Source organism: Sminthopsis crassicaudata, chromosome 4 (genome assembly GCF_048593235.1).
Source record: "Sminthopsis crassicaudata isolate SCR6 chromosome 4, ASM4859323v1, whole genome shotgun sequence".
NCBI lineage: Eukaryota > Metazoa > Chordata > Mammalia > Dasyuromorphia > Dasyuridae > Sminthopsis > Sminthopsis crassicaudata.
The window spans coordinates 290305181-290332556 of record NC_133620.1 but is presented as its reverse complement, the minus strand read 5'-3'; the positions used below and the strand labels follow the sequence as shown (position 1 = coordinate 290332556).

Below are 27376 nucleotides of genomic sequence, written 5' to 3'. Positions count from 1 at the left end.
CTGACCAAGAGGTAGGGGTCTAGGAATGACTGATATTTGGATAAAGGGCTGCAATAAATTTATTTTTCAAAAACTTATTACCCCCACGTTTTTTTTTTTGTTTGTTTGTTTTTTGTTTTTTGTTTTTTTCTCTATTGGGGCAGGGCAGCTAGGTGGGGAAGTGTATAGGGTGCCTGATCTGGAGACAGGAAGACTCTTCTTCCTGAGTTCAAATGTGACCTAGACATGTACTATCACTAAGACTGGACAAATCACTTTACCCTGTTTACCTGTCTCCTCCTCTGTCAAAATGAACTGGAGAAGAAAATACTAATCCAATATCTTTGCAAAAAAAAAAAAAAAAAAAACCAACCAAATGGGGTCATGAAGTCAAACATGACTAATATCAAGTAGTTGGTTAAAGCAGTTTTTTCTCGGGTTCTTGCATTTTGTGTCTTGGTGTTGGTAGTTGTGAAGACAATCCTCAAGGTTCCCAAAAGATGGGTTCCCTATACTTTTAATGGCAGAATAATGTAATTCATAATGGTAATTTTTATTACCGTTTCAAGATTGATAAAGCCTAGGCTTAGAATCAGAATTTGACTATCTTTGGAACAGGTTGAGTTTGTCTGCTGAAGATAATAGAGGACATCTCCCTTCTCATTTCTTCTCCCCCCAGTTCATCTCCCCTACAATGGTTAAGTCTTACTGTCCCTTCTCTTAAATGGGTACTAAGAGCCAATGCACTTTCCCCCTAATACTTGGTGAGCCCTGATAAAAGTGGCCTTTTTAAAAATTTTTTAAAAATTTTATTCCCTTAACAGTATTTTTTCCAATTACAATGTAAAGATAGTTTTCAACATTCGTTTTTATGAGATTTGGAATTCCAAATTTTTCTTCCTAAGAAAGCATTTTCACTTTAGTCAAAATTGTAGAAGAATCAGAAAAGAGAAAAAAAGCAAGTGAAAATAGTTTGATTTATATTCAGACCCTATAGTTTTGGGTTTGTGTTTTTTTTTTTTTTTTTTTTTTTTTTTTCTGGATGTGAATAGCATTTCCCATACTGAGGCTTTTGGAACTGTTTTGGATCAATTTATTGCTGAGAGAAGAGCTAAGTATCATCGATCTTCGCACAATGTTGCTGTTGATGTTACTGTGTACAGGGTTCCTGGTTCTCGCTTAACATCAGCCTAGATACATCTTTAAAAGGATTATTTTTCTGAAATGATTTCTTAAAGCACAATACATTCAAATAGTAAATTGTTCAGTCATTCCCCAATTGATGGGCGTCACCTCAATTTCCAATTCTTTGCCAGAAGGTGGCCAATCCTAAAGAGGCTTGTATACTCTCTGCAAGAACTGATTAATGATTGGTCGCCGCGCTAGGCCCCGCCTATTCGTGCTCGGGCTGGTTTCCTGGCTGGAGCTGCTAGTGCGTTTCCTGCTAGCGGAGAGCGCCAGCGCTTTCCCGGAGGTAGAGTGGTGGCGGGAGGAGGGGTTGGGAGGCTCAGGTAGCGGGAGGCTGGGGAAGAGGCGGGCAGAGAGCCCCGCGGAGGCCCGAGAGCGACCTCGGCTTGACGCGGGTGGGGTTCCCGTTTCCGGAATCGGAGGGCGGCGACTTTGGGACAGCGGAGGTATTGCAGGCCTTGGCCGGGTCCGAGGCGAGGACGCTGTGCCGGGAGTGGAGCCTGAGAGCAGAGCCACCCCAGGAAGCCGGCGGGCGGCCGCAGAGGGCAGGGGAGGATCCGGGGGAGCTCCAGGGAAAGCCGTGGGGACGCGGTTTTCCCGGCCGGGGCATCTCTGACTCCCTGTCTTTCCTCCGCAGCTCCGTGTGGGCGCCTTCCTCCTCGGCTCCCGTAGCGGCCCCTCCTGAGGACAGCATGGAGCCCCCCGCCTCCCCGGCCCCAATGCCCCCTCCCCCAGTGGGGGCCCCGGCGCCCTCCGCAGGCCCCAGGACGGTTCAGATCGAGTTTCCTCAGCATAGCTCTTCTCTCCTGGAGGCCTTAAACCGCCACCGCCTGGAAGGGAAGTTCTGCGATGTGTCCCTGCAAGTGCAGGGCCGCGAGCTCCGGGCGCACAAGGCCGTGCTGGCTGCCGCCTCTCCCTATTTCCACGACAAGTTACTTCTGGGAGACGCCCCGAGGCTCACTCTGCCCAATGTCATAGAAGCCGACGCCTTCGAGGGGCTGCTGCAGCTCATCTACTCTGGGCGCCTGCGCCTGCCGCTGGAGGCGCTGCCTTCGCACCTGCTGGTGGCCAGCGGACTGCAGATGTGGCAGGTGGTGGACCAGTGCTCCGAGATCCTCCGGGAGCTCGGCGGGGGGGCTTCCAACCACTCCCCTCTTCCTCGCCTCCTCGTCTCCCCGGGCATGGTGTGCCCGGCCAGCGCCTCCCCCGCCTCCCGCACCACCCCCGGCACCGAGCCAGAGCCCCGGGGCAGGCCTGGGCTCGGAGCTGGGAGAAGTGCTGCAGATTCAGGTGGAGGAGGAAGAGGAGGAGGAGGAGGAGGAGGAGGAAGATGAAGAAGAACAAAAAACCTTACCAATTGTCCCTCAAGCCCCACAAAGAGTGGCAGGGGGGACCCCTCGTCCTCGTGCCCACAATTCACTTCCTGTACCCAACACTGTTCGAAGGTTACCGGATGGTGAAGGAGCTTCAGCTGAACCTCCCACCCTTTCTACACCTCTGCCTCCCAAAATTTTTTACATTAAGCAAGAGAAGCTTGACCCTGAGGAAGAAGTGGTTGGGGATGGGGGTCAACCCGAGAGAGCATTGGAGGAGTCCAGAGAAGGATTTTCCGGTGGGGGCCCTGGGGCAGGAGGAGGGGATCTTGGATTTCTGCTGCCTCCCGGTGCAGGGGGAGCTTCGGGTGGAGGTGGCCCATCGTGGAAACCAGTAGATCTGCATGGGAATGAAATCTTATCAGGGGGGGGTGGGCCGGGGGGGACAGGACAAGCTGTGCATGGGCCAGTAAAGCTGGGGGGAGCACCTCCCGCTGACGGCAAGCGATTCGGCTGCCTGTGTGGGAAGCGGTTTGCGGTGAAGCCGAAACGAGACCGGCACATAATGCTGACTTTTAGTCTCAGGCCCTTTGGCTGTGGTGTCTGCAACAAACGATTCAAACTCAAACACCATCTGACTGAGCACATGAAGACACACGCTGTAGCCCTGCACGCCTGTCCCCACTGCGGTCGAAGATTCCGGGTCCATGCCTGTTTCCTTCGACACCGGGAGCTCTGCAAAGGCCAAGGTTGGGCCACTGCTCATTGGACATACAAGTGATAGCTAAGGTTAGGCACTGACTCCCCTTTAAGTAAGTGGGCACCTTTATGGTGATCTTCCTTGTGGAGGCTGAGTCAAGCGTTAGGAGCATGGCTTGCCCTGGTTGGTTACTTATATGCTTTATTCCAAGATATGGTCCCTCAACTTTGCAAGTCTTTAAAACAATCCACTTTAATTAGATTGCCTGGGAGATGATCTAAGTCAGGCCAAGGGATATTGATTCTTGCAAATAAGAATATCTATTTAATCGAATTTATTCTTTCTTAGAAGGATGCCCACTCAGGAAGCTAAATTTCAGTTGAGAAAATTTGTACAACTAAGGAATGGTCTTAAAGATCTGTTTAACTTGTTCTGTGTTGGATGTTAGAAGATTCCTACTCCCTGGATAAATCTGTTGAAGGAATTAAATTCAGGCACTCAGAAACTAAAAGGCCAGTTTGGTGACTGTTGTACAGAAAAACCAAGGTTTGCCTTCTTACTCTTTATTTTATAGCAGATTTGCATGTTTACATGATTTTTTGATACTGTGACCCACTTTTTAAATTAGACATTTTTGTATCTGAGATGGACTGGTTCCTATTCATGTCACCTATGATCTTGTTCTTAGTCTAAGAATATCTCTAGGATCCACTTGTTAAAGGCTTATTTTCTATAACACTTGTGTGTTCCAATAGTCTGGAGAATGTAGTTATAGTAACAAGTGATCACGCTTATTGTAATGTGCCAACCATTGACCCAGGACACGAACCTTTACCTCATTTTTTTCCTGTCCTGAATCACTGCATACAGAACTTAAAAAGGTGACCGTGTTTAGAAAGATTCTAAGGCTGGGGTCATATGACTGACCCCGAAGAGAGACTTGACAGAAGTGCCCAGGTTCATTATACAACACAGTGACACTATCCCCATCTTCATACAACTTTTACTACTTCAAACAAATACAATTCTGAAAATATGATTTGATCATATATCTAGATATAAGAGTAGACCTGGGATGACTAGCTGGTGTGTGAGATTTAAGAACGTTAAATAGTTTAGAGGTAGAGATACTATGTGTGTTTGTGTCTGCTTGCTTTCCATGCCTTACATAGGGATTATATGCACTAACACTCTTAAGTGTTTCAACCGCACCTATATTATCTGAATGCTGAGGGAAATGTCCTGTATATAAATGAGCACATGTTTATTTCTCAGTAAAATGAAGGGATTGGACTAGATCAGATTCGCAAAAATGGTCCCATAACTTAAAAAAAAATTTTTTTTTTACCAGTATATAAACTTTTGCTAATGGGTTCTTAAAATTTGTAAGTTTAAAAAACTGAGTTCTCCCTTCTTGTTGTTCTTATCTATTCCTCCAAGTCCTTGACTCTGAACCATGGAAATCATTATGCTGAATCTGTTAGAAAATTCTGTCACTGAATTTGGGTTGGGACACACTGAATTACCAGAACTCTAAGGTCCCTTGTTCTAATATTGAGTCCCAGAATCATTGCCTGAAGAGTTAAAGAAAATAAGGTGAGAATTCCTACCACTCACTTCAGCTGTCTCAAGATAAATTTAATAAGTGAAAAGATGACTATATTAACATCTTTACCAGAAGGTGAGCAAAGGCCAGAAGAGTGTGCACTCATTTTTTTTTTTTTACAAACACATTTAATTACAAACTCTTAAAATTGATATAATTTAAACAAGTGTCATTGACCTTGAAATTATTGTATACTTTTCTTCCAGTTCAACTTGATTTTTTTTTCTCTTTTTTAAAATTAATTTTATAATTATAACTTTTTTTTTGACAGTACATATGCATAGGTAATTTTTTTTTTACAACATTATCCCTTGCACTCACTTCTGTTCCGAATTTTCCCCTCCTTCCCTCCACCCCCTTCCCTAGATGGCAGGCAGTCTCATACATATTAAATATGTTATTGTATAACTAGAGACAATATATGTGTGCAAAACCAAACAGTTCTCTTATTGCACAGGAAGAATTGGATTCAGAAGGTAAAAATAACCTGGGAAGAAAAACAAAAATGCAAACAGTTTACACTCATTTCCCAATGTTCCTTTTCTGGTGTAGCTGATTCTGTTCATCATTGATCAATTGGATCTGAGTTAGATCTTCTCTATGTTGAAGATAACCACTTCAGTCAGAATATATATCTTCATAACAATATCCTTGTTGAAGTATATAATGTTCTTCTCATTTCACTCAGCATCAGTTCATGTAAGTCTCTCCAAGCCTCTCCGTATTCATCCTGCTGGTCATTTCTTACAGAACAATAACATTCTATAACATTCATATGCCATAATTTATTCAGCCATTCTCCAATTGATGGGCATCCACTCAGTTTCCAGTTTCTAACCACTACAAAAAGGTCTGACACAAACATTTTGGCACATGTCCCTTTCCCTTCTTTAGATAGATGCACTCAATTTTGTCAGTAATGACCCCTAATGTCCCCTAATGAGGGGAAGCAGAATAAAATAAAATAATTTGGATGGTTATTAACAGATTTGATTCATCTTTTACTCTTCCGTTTTAATTCAAAATCTTTTGTAAAGGTATGCTTTATAAAATTATTTTTGGAGCTTGTAGAGATTCATGCCTTACTCAAGTTTGGGTACCCCACTGATACATATTGTAGGCCTTCCATAACTTGTTCATTGTTAATTTTTACCATCATTAACCAAAAATGCTCCACAGATGATCTATGTTAAACTACTACTAGAAGAAATTGAAATTTACAAAACATTAAATAAACCTTTACCTCAACTTCCTACCAGTGCTTTTATGTCCTGATTTAAGTTACATCTGGATGACCAGTATGCAGGACACCCTGGGAGTAAGCAGTGGTCCTCAGACTTTTTAAATAGGGAGCCAGTTCACTGTCCTTCAGACAGTGTTGGAGCGCCTCACACTCTCTCCACTGCCTCAGCCCAGTGCCTGAAGTGTGTGTTGTTAATCGAGTTTAGGTCAAACATCACTTCGGATCTGACTTTGCCATATACGGGCTGCATAAACGTCCTCAGCAGGCTGTAGTTTAAGGATCTCTGGCCTAGGTAGTGACGAATCCGCTACTCATAGTACCCTTCAGCAATTAGGGAAAATATAACCTGAAAGCCAAACACCTGCCCAGGTATGGCTGTATAAATGAAACCTATACAAAATCAATTTATAGCCTCTACACACCCAATGAGGCCTCATCTAAAACTTGATTACAGCTCTAAAACAATTCATCTGACACCTAAAAATCTTGATATCTGAAGGTAATACAGGTATGGACCTATAAGAAGTATAACATTTTATCAAGCTCAAACAATTTTGAGTTATTTCTGTTTTTCTAATTCTGAATTAAAAAGAGCTGTCCAAAACAGCAATGAGCTATATCAGGAGATAGGAATATCTTGGATGTGAAGCAAAGTCTTTAATAACAGCCTGGAACACCATTTATCAGGGATGCTACAAAGCAAATTCTTGTGCAAATATAGGTTGGATCAACCAGATAGCCTTGAACATCTCTTCCAACGCAGAATTTATGATTTTCAACATTAAACAAAGCAGTTAATAGGAAGCTCCATTATAGCAGTCTCCCAAGAGTATCCCAAAGCAAATGGATGTGTATATGAACTAAGTAATACCAACTAAGGCAAAACCTGGGTACTAGCAACTTCCCAAGTTGCAAATCTGTAAAAGTATGGTCCCAGCATGAACATTCAGTGCTTGAGAGGAGATGGAGAAAATTGTATAGTGGCCTTAAAATCAGTGCTTCTCTTTTTCCAACAAAATTGTATAAAACAAGCATAGATTTAATTAATAGAGGGTGTTTTCTTTTCTGAATGAAGTTCTTGAAAAATTAGGTTATTTTAGCCAGGTCGGAATGAAAAACGTAAACCATTAGGTTATATAGCTAATTCAGTCTTCAACTTCCTTTTAGCTACTAGAGGCATAGGACCAGGGAGCAGCCATGAACCTTCATCATCCCGTAAGTCAAGGGAGATTGTAAGGGTGGTCCGAACTTAGAAGCTGGTCTGGGTTCTGTTCCTTCCTTTTTCCTTTCTACAACTTGTTTTCCTATCCAGAGTCCTCTTCCTCCTTTTGCTTCCAAATCTCAAGGAATCTCATTTAGAGCATTTCTTAGAAGGCTTTAGTCTTCTCTGTATTGCCATCATATATCTTTTTTCCCCTTCCATCTTTCTTTAGAAAGCTGACCTGCTTGGCAGGGGGAAAATGTCAGCTAATAGTCTTGAATTCTACTTTGGAACTATCCTGTAGACCGAAAGTACTGTAAAGGCAATATGATATAGTGTGGTAAACACTGGATTTGGAGTCAGAAGACCATGATTAAATTCTTGCTTTTGCTTCTTACTACCTATGTGACCCCCTCAGTTTTCACATCTATAAAATGAGATAGTTGAAATGGTTTCTAATAATATCCAATATTAACTTAGCACTTTTAAGGTCTGCAAAGCACTTTATAAATATTGTCTCCTTTGATCTTCCCAACAACCCTAGGATTTATGTAAGTGCTTTTATTATCAGCATTTTACAGATGAAACTGAAGTAGAGATGAAGTGATTTGTCTGGGTCACATAACTGTCTGAGACTGGATTTGAACTTGGGTCTTCCTTACTCCAGATCTAGCATAGCATTCTATCCATTGTGCCACCTAAATTTATCTTTATAAATCTATTTAGCCTCTCAGTTTGTTAAATTTAATGGAGATGTATCAGCCCTTCCCCACAAGCACTTATTATTTTTAGGATCTATTATGGTGCAAAAGATTTAATAAACACTTTGACTCATTCTACCAATTGGAGATCAGTCAATAAAAATAACTTTGATCTCATATTGTAATACAAGCAGTTTGATTAGGTTTTGGAGAAGGAATGTTAAGATCACTGCCAAAAATTACTTTCCAAGCCAAGATTTTATCATAACTCCCCACAGGAATACTGAGATAACTAGAGATAACTAGAAATTTAAGAGTACTCAAGTCCAGCTACTATTTCAGAAAGACTTGATCTAGTGGAAATCCTTAAGTTGAGGGAGGTAGGCCTTGTCACAATGATCACCAAAACAGTATCTTACAAATTGGGTCTTCAGAATTCCTTGGCACTGAAATACTGGGTGGACTGGGTGACTTTGCAGAGAAGGGTGAGGTGTAAGAGGCTCAGTCAACCAGATTTGAAGTTTCATTCAGCTGAAATGTGGCAGATACAAGAGAGATTATTGTGTATGTTTAGGGGTCCCCTCTTTTCTCTCTCTTTTTGTCTTTAGCTACTACCTCAATTCTCAGCTAAGTTGAACTATTAGATTTATACATACCTCCCACCCAGATCAAAGTAACCCAGAAAGAAGAGGCAAATAATCTGTATTGAAACACCAGGGTTTTGGTAAGGTACCAAAAGATGCTTTTTTTTTTTTTTTTAATAAGATAAACCAGAAAAGAAACATGCTTTCTTGTCTTTTCAAATCTCAAATGATTTCTTAATGTAGAATGAAGTAATTTAAAGAAAAATATCACTAGGCCCACATCAGAAAATAATGTAGTTTTTTTTTATATTAATAAAAACCTTGCAACAAAAGATGTTCATTGAAAAATATGGTACATGAGAGTGATGAATGATTGAATGAAAATTTTAAGTGATTACTCTACCAACCACTATTCTAAGTCTAGGAGCTATAAAAATAAAAATAATCGCTGCCCTTGAAGAGCTTAAGTTGTAATAGGAAAAGACATATTGGAGAATAGTGAATTGATCGATATTTTGTTGCATCTCTGCTTCAGAGGCTGCATTGAGTGCACAATGATCTGCAAACAAAAGATCATGTATCTTCACTTTAGTTTTGGCTTGTAGGCTGAAAGCAATCACACAGTTTTGTTTCACTCCATTAGTGACTGGGAAAGCTTACGAGCACTGCCCATTGTTCAGAACTCAGACAACCATGAATTGAATGAAATTGATATACTTTATTAACTTTTTTTGGCAACTGAATTTTGACACAATTTTCCATAAACCTGCATGACTGACAGTATCAAAGGCCAGTATCAATTCTCTGCTGCTTTTGGCATAACAATTAACATCAAGAAAACATGGGTCTTCCATCATCCAGAATGTTACCATATGTGAAACCATTAAAGTTACAGTGAAATTTTGAATACTTTGGATAAATTCACTTACTTTGGCAGTATACTTTCCAGGGATATCCACATTAATAATAAGATCGACACATCCATTGCCAGAGCTAGCTTAGGGTTTGGGAGGCACTGAAGAATAATGTGGGAGAAGAGAGGTATTTGACTACCACATTGAAGGTCTACAGAGGCATTGTGCTGACTTCATATGTTGTATGCCAGTGAAACCTGAACAGTATATCAGTGCCATGCCAAAAAAAACCTGAAGCACTTTCATTTAAATTGTCTTAGCAGGATAAGAGGAACATATAAGACTTGGAAATTTATAGATGGTGAGTGTAGCTATAGAGAAGAGTTGAATTGATGAGATTTTCAGAACTGAAAGAGAGAGAAACAAGATTTTCACTCAAATAGCATGGATAGAGCATAGGATGGAAAGGAAATGGCTTGAAAGTGAAATGAAGAAGACAGGAATAAATAGAGTGGATAAGTCAACATCAAACATTATAGTAAGACAAGGCATTCAGACATAAAAGTGTAAATTTTTCCAGGAATTGGTTTTTGGATCGAGTATCCTGGTGACTGGCAGCAACATGGTGAGGGAGTGAAATAAATGGAGTATTTCTGTATCTTAAGAAAAAATATTGGGGACAGCTAAATGGCACAGTGGATAGAGACACAACCCTAAAGTGAGGAGAACCTGAATTCAAATTTGGTCTCAGACACTTAACACTTCCTAACTCTGTGATCCTGGGCAAGTCACTTAACCCCAGCCTCAGGGGGAAAAAAAAAAAAAAAAGAAGAAATATGTAGAATTTTAAGAAGTATGAGAAGACTTAAATGACCTGCTGCAGAGTCAAGTAAGCAGAACCACAAAAATGCATATAACATGACTGCACAATTTAAATTGTTGAACAAAAAACCCTAAGCAATTATATAAATTATATAAAGCCTTTGTAATTATAATGATCAAGTTTGGCCCTGAAGAAAAGATGAGAAAACAGACTTCCTTTCCTCCTTTCTAAAGATAGACTATATGGATGTGACCTTTCATATACTATCAGGCCTAGATGATATGTTGGTTAGATTTGCTGAACTGCCTTTCTCATTTTCATGTTTTATTATAAGAGATGGGTTGGTAGGGAGGGCAGAATCTATTCTATAGGTACATTCTAAAGTGAAAGTGTATTATGTAAAAAATAAAAAATTGAAAAAACTAAGTTGCATTCAATTTAGATGCCAATCTATTTATTAAAAGCCTACTATGTATAAGGCACCATGAGATATAAAGTTTGGATAAGAAATTATTCCTGCTTTCAGGGAGGTAGCAATAATGACATGAAGCACATAAACAATTCACACAACAAAGTAAATCAGAAAAGAGCTTTTTGAGATATGAGATGGAAAATCATTACCAAAAGGGGATCAAGGAAAGCTTCATTTAAGAAGTGGCATTTAAGGTGGATTTTAAAGGAAGTTGTAAAGGGAAAAAGAAAAGGATGGCCATTCCAGGTTTAAAAGCACAGCATGAACAAAGACTTAGAAGTAATCTCAACTTTATCCAAGAAGCACCATCTAGCTTACTATATTTTATAGATTCTGTTTTCTTCCCTTTGGGACAACAAAATTGCCCTTCTCCAGTCCTACAAGTTATCTTCCATTTTCCATTATCTTTCAATAGTGGCTCTATAATTCTATTTGCCATTTATTTTAGTACCAAAGATGGAGTTCATCTGGGTTAGGTGACTTGAATTTATCAAAAGCAAGTAGGTATACTCATCATCTCCTTGCTCATCTTGGTATCGTATTAGATAACTTTTTTTTCTGTCCTTTCCAATGCTAATTAGGGTCATTCTCCTTAGCAAAGAAAACCCAAGTACAACCTTGATTTCAAGGATGATGTCCCTGAAATACATAAGAACCAAAGGCCATACCTTACATCAAAAAGCTATAGATCTTTCTAGTTCCCTAGGATTTTGAAAGAGTTGTCATTCAATCAGTTATGTCCAGCCCTTTGTGAACTCATGTAGGATGTTCTTATCAAAGATATTGGAATGGTTTATCATTTCCTTTTCCAACTCTTTTTACAGCTGAGGAAACTGAGGCAAAGAGAAAAACTGATTTGCCCATGGTCACTTAGCTAGTGTCTTGACATCAAGGGTAGTGCTCTAGCTACTGTACCATCTGGAAAGACATTTCCATGGAAAAACTACTTATCAAGGGAGGAGGAGGAGACAACATTGCCTTGGGACTGCATCTGACAGACCAAGAAAGGAACAGAAATAACCTGAAGCTATTGCTCACCTGACAATCACAAGGAGAGGGCAATAGGGAGAAAACTGATTGGTTCCAGATGCTAATTGGGTAGAACTAGAGAAATAGAAAACAAAGCAGGTGGAAACATTATTTGCATAATCAGTGAGATGCTCAGAAACATCTACAACCTATGGAAGCCTCTACCTGTGCAAACAACGAGAATAGGAGTGCATATGTGTGTGTGTGTGTGTGTGTGTGTGTGTGTATTCATATATACATATGCACATATATATAATACATATATGTGTGTGTTTGTATATACGCATGCACACATATATAATTACGTCCCTTTAGCTATAGTCAATTGCAGCCTAAATTTAAAAACTTATTCCTCTGCTTATTTGGATTTCTATGTTCTTGGGAGTCACCATAAAAATATAGGATTGGGGTGGGGGCCTGAGCCAGAAGAGAGACCTGGAGAAATACAGAGAGATATCCAGAGAGATACAGATAGATAGACAGAGACAGAGAAAGTTTCTAAAAATTTATTGACCTTCAGATCATATCTTTGCTTGAGTTTCTGTTAACTTTTTTTAAAAAGAGACTTAGCAAGCCAATGATCTAGAAAACTGAGCAGTGAAGCAGTTTGATATTTGTGTAGTATTTGACAATTCCTGGTATCTTGTGAAGACGTCCAACTTACAGAAGCAAGATAAGAATTGAGCAGCTCTTCCTTCTATTGTCACACATTGTCTGATCTCCAAGTATTCCTCCTTGTCAACTTTTTGATCATCTTTTCTCCAGTATAGCTTAAATAAAAAAGAAGAAACCAAGCCTACTTTTGGTTGCCCTTTTTGTCATGCTTAGTTTCCTTCACCAACCACAGCTTATTCTTCACTTTACTGCTCATGACACTTTTTTCTTTTTTCATAATCATACTTAATTTTAACATTCATTTTTTTAAATTCCAAATTCTTTTCCTTCTTTGATCCTTCTCTCACTGATTGTGAAGGCAAGCAATGTTATCACAACAATAATTATATATGTAAAATCATGCAAAATATATTTCCATTTTAGTCATGTTGGGGAAGAAAGTCTTTCACAGTTGATCATACAACAAGAATTGTATAAACAGGAATTATCTGAAAAGACCGATATGAATATGCAATAGATTCAGATTTTTTAAAAACAAAATAAATAAAATATATTTAATTAAATTTTATTAGGTGAAAGCCTTGTAACTAAATATTTAAACCCTCTGCAATTATTAGTTTATTAGTATCATTCAGGATTCAGATGTTCAGTATTCCTCCTGAAATTATACATAAACAAATGCAAAACTGGAATTAGAATCTGAAAGTCAAAATTGTATAACAAAACAATACTCCATCACAAAAGCATGTAAAATTACAAGAATGCTATTTTTAAAACATTGGCACTTGGGAACGATAATTTCAAAACAACTAAATTGCCAAATTGTCCCCCAGAATGGTAAGTAAACATATATAAATGGTCAGTTTTAGTGAATATACTGTTAGCTTTGGTTTTGTAAAAGAAAGAAAATTGATCAAATTAAGACATTTGGTCTACATCTTACCATGAGAAAAACAATGCTAATTTTTTAAAAATCGTATTTACTTAGAAGCAGAGTGTCAACAAAGAGCTGTAATTTTTTTTTTTTTTTTTTTTTTTTTACAATTACAGAGTAGTTTTCAATTAACAGGACAATTATTTCATATGCTGCATCAAAGACAACTGAAGATGAAAATGAACTACATCTCCATATAACTAGTTTGTGCTATGCACCAACAAGAACCTGCTTTAAATTTCCATGCCAATTTACAATACCCATATTGTACTAGGCAAGATTAGTAGCTATTGAAAATACCACTAAAGGACAGAGTTATCTAAAGACACATTTAGTAGCATATTTATTATGCAAAAATCAAAACAAAACAAAACAAAACAAAACCCAGACACTGTATAGCTTAAAAACACATCTTACACAGCCTTACATTTCAATTTTTTTCCTTTAAAAGGAGTTGTGTACAATGTTCTATAGACAAGAAAAAAATTGCTCTATAACCAACTTCATTATCATCATCTTCCTCCTCTTCTTCATCTTCTTCCTCTTCTTCCTCCTCCTTTTTCTTGATCTTCTCATCCCTGACACTCCTACCTTTTTTCCCACATCAGGTTCTCCTTTAGCCCGGGATGCAGCAGTAATCTTTTCATATTTTTTCTTCAGTTTAGCTGCTTTCTTTTCATAAAGTTGTTTATGCAGTATTATTCCACATTTCTCCCAATTTTTTAGCCACATCTCCAATAGAAAGACCAGGATGCTCCCCTTTGATTTTTGAATAATACTCATTAGAACAGAATAAGAAAAATGCCGAAGGAGGCCTTTTCAGTGCATTGGGATTCTTAAACTTCTTTTTTGTTTTTCCTTTAGGTGGTAAGTCAGTTTTCATTTCTCTTTCATAACAAAACTTATCAGCTTTTGCCATGTTCTAAAATTTTCCTTTCTCTTTAGCAGACATTGTCTTTCACTTTTATGAGCAGTTTTTAAATTTTTATTTATTTAATTAATTTTTACAAAAAATTTATGCATAGGTAATTTTCCATCATTGGCAATTGCAAAACCTTTTGTTTCAACTTTTCCCCTCTTTCCCCCCACCCCTTCCCCCAGATGGCAGGTTGACCAATACATGTTAAATATGTTAAAGTATAAGTTAAATTTTATATATATATATATATATATATATATATATATATATATATATGCACACACATGTCCAAACAGTTATTTTGCTGTACAAAAAGAATTGGACTTTGAAACAGTGTGTAATTAGCCTGTGAAGGAAATCAACAATGTAGGCAGACAAAAATATAGGGATTGGGAATTCTATGTAGTGGTTCATAGTCAACTCCCAAAGTTCTTTCACTAGGTGAAGCTGGTTCAGAGAAATTTGCATTTCTCTGATTAATAATGACTTGGAGCATATTTTCATGTGGCTAGAAATAGTTTCAATTTCTTTGTCTGAGAATTATCTGTTCATATCCTTTGACCATTTATCAATTGGAGAATGGCTTGATTTCTTATAAATTAGAGTCAATTCTCTATATATTTTGGAAATGAGGCCTTTATTAGAACCTTTGACTGTAAAAATGTTTTCCCAGTTTATTATTTCCCTTCTAATCTTGTCTGCATTAGTTTTGTTTGTACAAAAACATTTTAATTTGATATAATCAAAATTTTCTATTTTGTCATCAATAATGATTTCTAGTTTTTCTTTGGTCATAAATTCCTTCCTTTTCCACAGGTCTGAGAGGTAAACTATCCTATGCCCTTCTAATTTATTTATAATCTCATTCTTTATGCCTAGGTCATGAACCTGATCTTGGTGTGTGGTGTTAAGTGTGGGTCAATGCTTAGTTTTTGCCATACTAATTTCCAATTTTCCCAGCAATTTTTATCAAACAGTGAGCTCTTATCCCAAAAGCTGGGGTCTTTGGGTTTGTCAAACACTAGATTATTGAAGTTATTGGCTGTTTTTTCCATTGAACCTAAGCTATTCCACTGATCAACTAGTCTATTTCTTTTCTTTTCTTTTCTTTTTCCCCCCTGAGGCAATTGGGGTTAAGTGACTTGCCCAGGGTCACACAGCTAGGAAGTATTAAGTGTCTGAAATCACATTTGAACTCAGGTCCTCCTGCCTTCAGGCCTGGTACTCTATCCACTGCGCCACTTAGCTGCCCTCAACTAGTCTATTTCTTAGCCAATACCAAATGGTTTTGGTAACCGCTGCTATATAATATAGTTTTAGATCTGGTACAGCTAGACCACCTTCATGTGATTTTTTTTTTTCATCAATTCCCTTGAAATTCTTGACCTTTTGTTTTTCCATATGAACTTTGTTGTTATTTTTTCTAGGTCTTTTCTGAGCATTTTAAAGAAAATTCTGAGAAGTTCTCAGAAGCATCTGGGTACTTCTTGTATATCTCTTGGCAAGTTTGCACAAAGAAGGTATAAGAAGTCATTTTACTTCTCAGCTTCTTAGGATAACCTTTGCCCATTTTTTGTTATTTTCCCTCAGTACTTAGACAGAGTAGTCCAGTGCCTATCCAATTCTTACTTGTCCTGATGCTGTCTCTATGGAGTTCAATGTACTGTAATCTGATTCAGATTTTAAAAAAAATTTTAATAGTATTTTATTTTTCTAAATACATACAAAGATAGTTTTCAACATTCACCTTTGCAAAATCTTGTGTTCCAAATTTTTTCCCTCTTTTCCTCCTTCCCTCCTCCCCAAAATAGCAAGCAATCTGATATAGGTTAAACATGTGCAGTTCTTCTAAACATATTTCCATATTCATCATGTTGTGCAAGAAATGATTCAGATTTTTAAGAGCTGTATAGAGGATATGTGTGCAACGGTAAATAAATAAAGGAGGATGAATATAAGAGCATGGTGTAGTTACTCTTTGAAAAATAATGTCAGGTAAAAATTGATGAGATCTGAAAATTTAAGAAAAACCTGGAAAAAATAAGTTTTTCTATTACTTCCATGCTAAGGTAAGTATGTACTAATACAAAGTGAAGTAAGCACAACCAGGAGAACATTCTATACAGTAACAGCAATATTGTAAGGATAATTAACTACAAAAGACTTAGCTACTCTAATCAATATAATAATTTAAGATTATTTCAAAAGATTTACAATGAAAAATAAACTGCTTGAACTTTCAATGCAGATTGAAGAATACTTTTTTCACTAATTTTTTTCCTTTTTTTTTTTTGGCTCTGGGCCAGTAATATTTAGGTGGAAAAATGGATTTAACTTTAGTGTGGTACCCCTTTCTCAGAAGAGAAGAGAGATGACAACCTCATGGTCTCTTCTCCTACTCCCCCCAAGGCATGAATCACCTTCCCTGAGGAACTGGCAAGATTCCAGAAATATTTATGTTTTCCCCAAGCTGAATTTAGAGAATGTCATTTCTTTTGGTTTAAAAGAAAAAAAAAATGTTTTCCTAGCCATTGTTTCTTAAGAGGGGAAGAATTTCTCCAATCTTACATCAACCAGTTTGGCCCCTTCCTGACAAATACTGGTTATACAAAAAACCATTAAAATAACAAATAATGAATAAGCCCATTTTTAGAGCTTCCTATGAGCATTTTGAAGATATCTCATTCTAAGAAGGAATAAAAAATGTTTCTTCTTTCCAAATCTTTCATATCAACTCTGTCCCTCATGCAAGGCATTTGATGTCCACCAGCATTCTCTCTCTGCCAATTTGAATAGAATACAAATATAGAATACAAAATAGAATACAAATATATGTATTCAATTTGGCTAGACACCTATGTTACAGATAAATAAACTATATAAGCTAATTGCAGAATAGAATATGATTATATAGTAAAATATCAAAGAAATCAGCTATTGATCCAGGATAGAATCCATGAAAAAGAACAAATATTCTAATTTTTAAATATGCATGGGTACCAATATGTCTATCTATGACCCAAGTAAATAATTTTAATCTTTTTATTTGAGATTGTCTACCACAAGTTCAAAGTACTCTGTGAGTATACATCCACACAAAACCAGTAACTTCCATGCCACCACTAATATATTTACTATTACTAGTTAGCTAGAGAAAACAATTTAGTCAGAAATGTAGTAATAAAATATTTCCCTCAGAAATACACTTTCATATATAAAAGCATAATCAATAACAAGTGAATTTGCCTAAAGAACAAACGTGGAGGAGCAAATGTGTAAGAATCATGGCCAAAAAAACCCCCAAAAACCCCAAAACATTAGAAGTGGTACATTGCAGAAAACACTTGTGACCAGGGTACACATTTAGAAGGGAATGCATATAGAAAATATGTATGGCCATGGCACATATACATGGAGAGACAACTCAGGACACCCATGTTTCTCAGTTTTAGAGATAAAAAAAGGTCTACTTCTACTGGTCCTATTCCCTTTTAGTATCGTGACATGATCTCATGCAGATGTAGTTTCTGTCAGGTGAACTGTCCAACTAAGCACTAGTCTCTTGATCATTGCTAGGCATTGTTTAATTAGGCCTGATAGTTGTCAAGTTTCTATCTGCATCTATCTTCTTACTTCAGGTTAAATCTTCAAATAAGATGCTATCCCTTTTCCATAAGAGAAGAGGACTTTACCATCTATTATCAAGGAGTTCAGATTATCTTCACATACCCAGTCAGAATAGAGAAAAACCTGCAGCCATTTCTCTCCCTCTCCCCACCAAAGAAAGTCTGCCAGGACTATAACTATAGTTGGATTCTTTCCTCCAGAGAATCTCTCTGTCCATGGGCCAACTATTCTGGAACACAGAACAGGTAGCTAAGTAGTAAAAATAAATGTAAACTGTCTTTGCATTTTTTCCCACTCAGTGGTAAGATCCTTGTTCCAAGCCTCTATTTGGCATAGGGTTAGAAAGTCTGGAAACACTGCTTAAATTCTTTTTTAAAATTATTATTATTATAGCTTTACATTTACAAGATATATGCATGGGTAATTTTACAGCATTGACAATTGCAAAACCTTTTGTTCCAGTTTTTCCCCTCCTTCCCCCACCCCCTCCCCCAGATGGCAGGTTGACCAATACATGTTAAATATGTTAAAGTACAAGTTAAATACAATATATGTATACATGTCCATACAATTATTTTGTACAAAAAGAATCGGACTTTGAAATAGTGTACAATTAACCTGTGAAGGAAATCAGAAATGCAGGCGGACAAAAACAGAGGGATTGGGAATTCCATGTAGTGGTTCATAGTCATCTCCCAGAGTTCTTTCGCTGGGTGTAGCTGGTTCAGTTCGTTATTGCTCTATTGGAACTGATTTGGTTCATCTCATTGTTGGAGAGGGCCTCGTTCATCAGAATTGATCATCATACAGTACTGTTGTTGAAGTATATACTGATCTCTTGGTCCTGCTCATTTCACTCAGCATCAGTTCATGTAAGTCTCTCCAGGCCATTCTGAAATCATCCTGCTGGTCATTTCTTAGAAAACAATAATATTCCATTCATATACCACAATTTATTCAGCCATTCTCCAACTGATGGGCATCCACTCAGTTTCCAGTTTCTGGCCACTACAAAGAGGGCTGCCACAAATATTCTTGCACATACAGGTCCCTTTCCCTTCTTTAAGATCTCTTTGGGATATAAGCCCAGTAGTAACACTGCTGGGTCAAAGGGGATGCACAGTTTGATAATCTTTTGAGTATAGTTCCAAATCGTTCTCCAGAATGGCTGGATGTATTCACAATTCCACCAACAATGCTGCTTAAATTCTTTAAGGATATCTTCCAATTCCAAGCCCATCTTGTTGGGGAACTCTGTAAAAGAAACCATACAGGAGTTTTTTCCCAAACTTCAGATTCTTTGAGGATGCCTTAAGTTTCAGATTCTTTGAATCTTGCATGAAAATAAAAGGAGAAATAAGGACAGGAACTATATACAGATGTGAAATATGGGACCAGTAATCACATTGTTACAATTCAAAATGGGCCCAACCAGATTAAAATGTAATTGAGAAATATGTAACAAAATAAATAAAAACATAATTGGATATAGATAACTATGTGGTTTCCTGAGTTTCCTAGAAGTATTATCTTCCACCTCAACATTTTACTCAAAATTTCTCCTTTTATTGTGTATATAATATAGGAAGTATTACATAATATAAATTATGTAAAATATACAATATATATTAGAATATATATATAAGTGCAAATCAGCAAGATTCCTAGGATTTTGTCATATATATATTATTTTATATATATTTTTGTCATATATATATACACACACACATATATTTAGTACTCCTATGTATGTATCACATATATACATATCATAGATATAGTGCACATCTATCAGAGCCAGTGATTTTTTATGTATATTATTGGTCTCTCCCTCCTACCACCTCCAAGATCACTCATATAAATTGATTTTGAGTATACTATTTTGGATCATGTCAGACTATAAAAATACAAATGAATTTAAAACCATCTAGCTTTTTTTTTTTTTTTAAAGCATATTCTTTTTCTTTCTTTTTTTTTTTTTCCCCCCCTGAGGCTGAGGTTAAATGACTTGCCCAGGGTCACACAGACAGGAAGTGTTAAATGTCTGAGACCTGATTTCAACTCAGATCCTCCTGACTTAAGGGCTAGCGCTCTATCTACTGTACCATCTAGCTGCCCCCAAAGCATATTCTTAAAGTGAAGTTCTGGCCATGTCATTTCCTTACTCATTAAGCTTCAGGGTCTCCTAATACTTCTAGGATAAAATACAAGTTCCTTTTGTTGTTATTATTATTTAATTTTTTTTTCAGTTGTGTCTAACTCTTCATGACCCCATTCAAGGTATTTTTGGCGGAGATACTAGAATGGTTTGCCATTTTTTTCCTCTACCTCATTTTACAGTTGAAGAAACAGAACAAGGTTATATGATTTGCCCAGGTACATATTTGGGTCACATTTGAACTCAGGAAGGTGAGTCTTCTTGACTCCAAGACCAGATACTACAGTGCCACCTAGCTGCCTCTTTAACTCCTATAGTTGGCATTTAATGTCTATCGAAATATGGTAGTAGATAACTTTTCCAGATTTAGTAGATATTATTCCCCCTCATGGACACTATATTCAAGTCAAAGCAATTTACTTATTTTCCCTCCTACAGGACATTCCATCACTAATCTCTGTGCTTTTTATTGGCTATTCCCCAAACCTAGAATATACCTATGCCTCTGAATAAAAGCTCAGCTCAATGACTACTTCCAAAAGAAAGCTTTTGATTCTCTTCTACCACAACCTACCCCCTTAATGTTCTACCAAATGCTTTGTATTTACTTTTGTGAGTATGTATTAGATCCCTTGATCTTATACAAGTTTCTTGAAGGTAGATATTGTTTCACTTTTGTCTTTTTATTGCCAGTCCTTATATAATCCCTGGTTTATTTAGGGTTCACAAAGAGCTTTTAATACATTGTCTGGGATATAGTTCTTCCCTAATTCAAAGAAATGATAGATATCCTGGCTCACAAGGGGTTGAACTAACTCAATAATCATTGCTTGCAGTGTTTTATCTTTGACTTGGAAGAGCTGGACTTTGTCTATGATATTCCTGAGAGCTTTCTTTTATTTAGACATTTCTATGCTTTCTTTCCCATTTGGGTTTTGTGTTTCTTCACTTTAGCATAGGTATCTGAATGAATAGCAATCCTGAAATAAGATACTAGCTTTGACACCTCTCCTCATGTTTTTCCAATGTTTTTCCAAAGACATGATCATCAAGGCACATCAAGATTTCCAGATAATTCATTTCTCTGACTACTTTCTTCAACTGCTATTGGAACCGGATGAATGTCCCCAGAATGTTTGGAGACATAATCCAACTGGTTAAATCCAATTTTGAAGATGAAGACAGTCTACTTTTCTCTTCCTCAACTCTAGGAAACTGCTAATACCTTCTGCTTAACTATAAGAATTAGAACAAATGACCAGAGGAGTAGATAAAAAACTGTTTGATCTAACCCAGTAGTGAACTGAACTAGTTAGCTAAGATAATACCTCCTATTAGGACAAAGCCTAATTAAGTCACTAACCAACCAAAATTTTGTGCACTGAGAAGCCTGACCAGTGACCAGTGGAGTGACTTGTCCAAATTCTGATACCATACTCTATAATGGACTTCTATGAGAACTCTCACAAAAAAGAAAGAATTTCAAAGTCTTGTAGTTCTGACGTTGTGAATTGCTTGGCCATGTGTCTTCCCTATAGGTGTGATACCACAATACTACAATATTTTAGGTGTATTTCCACTCTTCCCCCTATAAACTCCATTTACATTTGTAGAAGAGTACACTTGTAGTTTGGGGTGAAATGCTTTGTACATATCATTTTTTGCTTTGTCATTTGTATAAATGCTTTTGCTAAAAGAACTGGCTAAGTCTACTGGCTGATTCTTAAAGAGATATGTACTGGTAGAGGCTTACAAGCCAATGTTAGGAGGTTAGTCACCCAGAGAGCTACTACTAGAATCCTGAAAATAACAGCATTCACCTTTGGGGAAAGAGGAAAGTATTCCAAGGAGGAGCAATTACCTAAAAAGATAAATGTGAATGCACAAAGAATTCATAAATTAATTTGGAGTATGTACAGAAGATAAAATAATAGCATATAATAGAGGATTAACAAACATGTATGGCAAAGTTATATGAAGACAGTGTCAGGAATGCCAAACTCAGGTTGAGGTAGATCTGATGAGAAAAGCTAAGAGCAAGACTTTTTAAAGTTATAGTGGGGTGGAGTGGGGGGTGGGGAGGAGAGAGACAGCTAGGTAGCAGCTAGGTGGCGTAGTGGATGGAGCGCCAGCCCTGAAGTCAGGAAGACCTGAGTTCAAATCTGGTCTCAGACACTTAACACTTCCTAGCTGTGTGACCCTGGGCAAGTCACTTAATCCCAATTGCCTTAGCAAAAAAAAAAAAAAAAATCTATAGTGGAGAAAAGAGGAGGATGAAAAAAGGGCCAAGACTATGGGTTGGGTTACATAGATAGATGGATGGGATGATAATTGTTAACAAAGAGAAAGCAGAATTACCCAACTTTAAAACTATAACATTTGTACAAGAAAGAACAGAACAAAAATATTGAAAACGATAAAAAAAATTTGATAAGGAAGATATTAGAGAGTACCTAATTACCCTTTTAGCATTCAAGAAACCAAACCCAGATAGACATTATCCTGAGACACTAAAAAAAAAAAATGGCAAAGAATTTTCCACAAAAGTCACAGAGAAGCAGAAAGCAGTGGTTACTTCCCAAGTTTATACACATGAATTTGCTCCATTTCATTCCCCCTTCCCTTCTCATTCCTCCTTTTAAAAATACAATCATAGTTAAATATTACCACAAAAACAATAGCAAGTAGTGCATATGTTAAGATGATGCTATTCCTTTGTTATTCTTCTATTACCTCTCCAACATCCCAAACTACAGGCTCCAAGCCTGGAGTGGCTTATATGAATTGATGCTAAGTGAGATGAGTAGAACTGGGAGAACATTGTATACAGAAAAAACAAGATTATGTGATGATCAACTCTGATAGACTTGGCTCTTTTCAACAATGAGTTGATTCAGGACTGTGAGGATTGGATGTGGATCACAACATGATATTTTTACCTTTTTTGTTGTTATTGGTTTATTTTTTGTTTTCTTTCTCATTTTTCCCCTTTTTGATCTGATTTTTCTTGTGCACTATGATAAATGTGGGAATATATAGAGAAGAATTGCATATATTTAACATATATTGAATTACTTGCTATCTAGGGGAGGGTATGGGGAGAAGGGAGGGAGAAAAATTTGGAACACAAGATCTTGGCATATATTTTGAAAATAAAAAATTAATTTTTTTTAATATTGTTTATCAGTTGTCAGTCACCTTAAAGATATATATAATAGGGGCAACAGATGGCACAGTGTATAGTTCCCGTCCTGAAGTCAGGAGGATATGAGTTCAAATCAGTTCAAATCCCGCCTTAGACACTTAATACTAGCTGTGTGAGTCTGGGCAAGTCACTTAACCCCAATCACTTAACCTCAGCAAAGAGAGAGAGGAAAAGAAAAAGAAAATGCATATAATGAAGCTTCAAGAAAACTGGCTTTGCAAAAGAATATAAATTGTCATCAACATGAAGGATGAGTTGGTGAGAAAGGAAGTGTTGCAGAAGGACTGGAATGCAAATAAAAATTCATCCTTTAGGACCAGCAAATTCAATCAGCTTACATGGAATGCCAAATGCCAAGGGCATAAATAATGAATCATCTCTTAAGGTAGATATAAAAGCTGCAGTGGGCAAGGAAAATTGTTTATTGTATTGACAAGGTCATGAAAAATGGTCAAAAGATAATAATATTCCATGGTGAATGTGACCAGGAGCCAGAAGATATTGTTTTGGATCAAAAGGATAATGCTATATTTATACAATATGGTGAGGACTTTTTCATGAATATGGATATCCAGTTGGTGGAAGTATTGTGTGATTTTCAGAAGCTAATATCAACTTCTGACAATAGTATCCAAAATCACTACATCTTATTTTGGTGAGATTGTCAAACATGGAGATACCAAATGTGCACTGAATAAGAGAATTTTTCCAATTTTTCATTGATCTTCTGGAAAAGAGATTCTAATAATTTAATTTAATCTTCCCAAAGATAAGCTAATCAAATAAGCTGTCTTTGTTGGAAAAGCAACTGCTTGAAAGAAAGTAGAAGAGACTGAAAAAATAGATGGAGAAGAACTGATAGATTTTAACTCATCTCAAGAGAGAAGAAAAGCTTATATGTATAATAAACATTCTCCTTGAGGCAATATTCTACATCTTACTTCTTAATCAGGGCCAGTGAATACTCTCTATTATAATGCTGGCTTTTGTATGTGATAGTGAATGAGTAAAGAACTTCAATCATCTTAACATACTACTTGCTATTTATTGCTTTGGTATAATATTCAACATTTTTGTTGTTCAGTCCTGTCTCATGACCCCATTTGGGGGTTTTCTTGGCAAAATTACTGGAGTGGTTTGCCATAACATTTCCAGTTCATTTTACAGATGAGGAACTGAAGCAAAGGTGGCTAAGTGACTTGCCCAGGGTCATACAGCTAATAAATATCTGAGGTCAGATTTGAACTCAGGAAGATGATTTCAAGTCCAATGCTCTATCTACTGGACTGCCTAGCTACCCATATTGAACAATAGTTGCATTTTTAAAAGCTAATTGATGGGAGTGTGTGGGAAAAGATGAAGAACTTACACACATATTGATCAGAGACTGTTTACTAAAGTAGACCAAGCCTATTAGGCCTCAGTTATGGCTTCTCCAGAGTCACGTGATTTTAGATAAGGCCTAAACAACATTCCATTGTCCAACATGGCCAAAGAAGCTGTATATCTCACCTTGTCTACTACATTCCACTGACCAACTAGTGGAACAGTAGACTTATGTGACCAATCACAACATATAGAGTGCAGGATTTTGGAGGTTCTTTGTCTGAAATGTATAAAAGCTGTAAGCATTTTCAAGGGGCTGGCCCTATCTGGCTGTGAAATTTGGCTTGCAGACTAGGATGGGGTCCACTTCTCGAGATTCTAATAATTCTGTTTTCTATGAGTGATCTCTGAGTAGTCAATTTGGGTAGGTCTTTTTGTCCCAAACAGTTGGGGGCTCGTCCGGGATGGAGTCTTTGGGGGAGATTATTGTGCACCCGGACAGGGACGGACGCCCACGGAGAAGTTTTCTCCATGGTTTCTGGCTCTGGATGTGCAGCCTCCCTCCCCTCTTAGACAATGACCAGAGGCGGAGATACTCAGTGGAAAGCAGAATTGAAGATTGAAGAAAGAAGACAATAGATATGTCCTGATAAGTCTAGATCTACTAGTAGCTGGAGAGGTAAGCCCCAGTCAGAGCCTGGGGCTCTATTGGCTGAGGGAGAGACAAGCTCTAAAAGAACTGGAGGATTGCTCAGACTCCAAGGAAAGGGCTTTTGAGAGCGCTCTGTGGTGACTGTTGGTGTAAGGGTGACCTACAACGGTACTATGGGAAGATAGCAGTCCATGGATTTATGTCAGGACGTTAGGGAACTCAAGAAAAATAGAGCTCTGCGTCCTTCTGTGTGTGATGTTTGTCTGCTTTGCATTTTTTGTTCTGTGTTAAAAGTTAGCACTCTCATAAGAGATAAGAGTTCAGCCTCTGTTACAGGCTTAGAAAAATATCAGGCTGAATTGTGAGAACTGGAATTCATTCAGAGTAGTAATTCTTTCAGAGTGACTCAGGTAGAAAAAAAGAAGTTTGAAAAATCTTTTTTCTCTTTCCCTCCCTCTGCCTCTGGCTTTTGCAGGAGGAGGGAGAGAAGGGGGAAAATAAAGTTTGAAAAGTTTTGAGAAAATAGAAGAACAGTGGTTATCACTTCTATAAACAAAGAGCCCTGTTATCAGAACTCGGGCTTGTGGGAATCTTGCCAAAAAAATTTTTTTTCAAGGTAAAGCAAGGATTGGTGCTTAACTCTTTCCTGGTTTTCCTGGTAAAGGAAAGAAGTTTGAATGGAATATCTAGGTAGATTTTAGGAAAGTTCATAAACCAAAATACCGATTAATTTTTAAATACATTTAAATTGGTATGTATGTTAAGATTGGAAACAAGAAGGTGCAGATATTGGAAGGGAGGAAGAAAAATAGAGTAAGAGAGGTAACGGAGGCTCTCTTACTTATTGGACTATGCTTGGTATAAAACTTTTGTGATTTTAAACTTTTTAACCTGTTGTACTAATTTGTAAGTAAAAGAACAACAAAAAAAATTGACAATTTTAAACTGGTGGGGAAGTTTTCCCTGAAAAGCAGGTTTTCAAAGTCTGCTAGAGAGGAGTAACGGCAATAAAACCTTATCTGCTTAATGCCACCTGGGAAAAAGAAGTTTCTGCTAGTGGCCTTGAAGCTCTCAGGCAGAAGGAAGAAAAAAATATTTGGTTTGCTTCTGAAACACTGGGTAATTTGTTAACATTATGGGTTATGTTTACTGGACATATGGGTTTTATAGAGTTATTAGCTATTTACTGTATTATGAATCTTGAAGTTTAAAGTTTAAAAAAAGGTGATTTAAAGAAAAGGGACAAGAGAGATTGATTTACAAAACCAATTAATAGTTTAAATGGAGCATCTAAAATAGAAGAGTTATTGGTTTGGAAGTGTTTAAAGTATGTCAGAGAAGGTTTGAGCAAGTAAGCACTGGGAGGAGAGAGACAGAGAGATGGGACAGGAGAATGGAGGTGATTTAAGAAGGATTGATTAGTGAGAGCAAATGATTTCAAGAAGAAATCAGAGGGAAAAAGAAGGAACTGGGAGGAAAAGTTGGAAAGTCACAGAGAGATGGCTGTGAGACGGGATGTGTTTTGGGGGGGGGGCAGCAGAAGTGGAAAGCTGCAGCTGTTTTTGGCTGAAGAAAGCAAACTGATTTAAAGGGACAGGCTGCTCTTACATGATGTTAATTGAACATTTGTTTCTTTAGATACATAATGGTTTCTTGCTTAAAGAATATGATCAGAAATGTGATATATAGTTTGAAATGATTATTTCAAAAAAAAAGTTTAATTGATGTTTTTAAGAACTTTTCAGATTCTTTTATATGAAAATAGGAAGTTTTAATTAACTGTATTGATGCCAATTATTTAGAGGGACTCCAAGGATAATAGTTTTTGCTTTTGTCCTTTTGAAAATGTTTTTGTTATGGACAATATGTAGTTTGGGGTTTTTCTGTGTATTGGGTATTTTTTTAAAAAAGCAAAATGATTGGTATAATATTCAATTTATGGAACATCTACTTGGGTATATAAGAATTGTGTGAACATTCTGGGATAAATTTCTTGTTAAAAGTCTTACAATATGTAGATGATCTTCTTGTGGCAGGGAGAAAAAGCGTGACCTTGTAGGGGCAGCTAAGTGGTGCAGTGGATAGAGCACCAGCCTTGAATTCAGGAGGACCCGAGTTCAAATCTGGTCTCAGACACTTAACACTTCCTAGTTGTGTGACCCTGGGCAAGTCACTTAACCCCAGCCTGGGGGGGGGGGGGAGCGACCTTGTCTAAGTCACTATCAGTTTGTTAAATTATTTAGGAGC

At 37.4% G+C, this 27376-nt stretch overlaps 1 protein-coding gene and 1 pseudogene across 1 annotated transcript; one reads left to right on the top strand and one right to left on the bottom strand.

Moving 5' to 3' along the window:
* The first annotated feature begins 1468 nt into the window (after positions 1-1468).
* ZBTB9 (zinc finger and BTB domain containing 9) lies at positions 1469-5770 on the top strand. Its single transcript, XM_074311261.1, is given in 3 exon segments — positions 1469-1613; positions 1805-2317; positions 2319-5770. Coding segments are annotated over 2 exon segments (1401 nt in total). The 5' UTR covers positions 1469-1613; positions 1805-1859; the 3' UTR covers positions 3262-5770.
* A 404-nt stretch (positions 5771-6174) lies between these two features.
* Positions 6175-15731, bottom strand: LOC141540740 (high mobility group protein B1-like; annotated as a pseudogene).
* Between the last annotated feature and the right edge of the window lie 11645 nt (positions 15732-27376).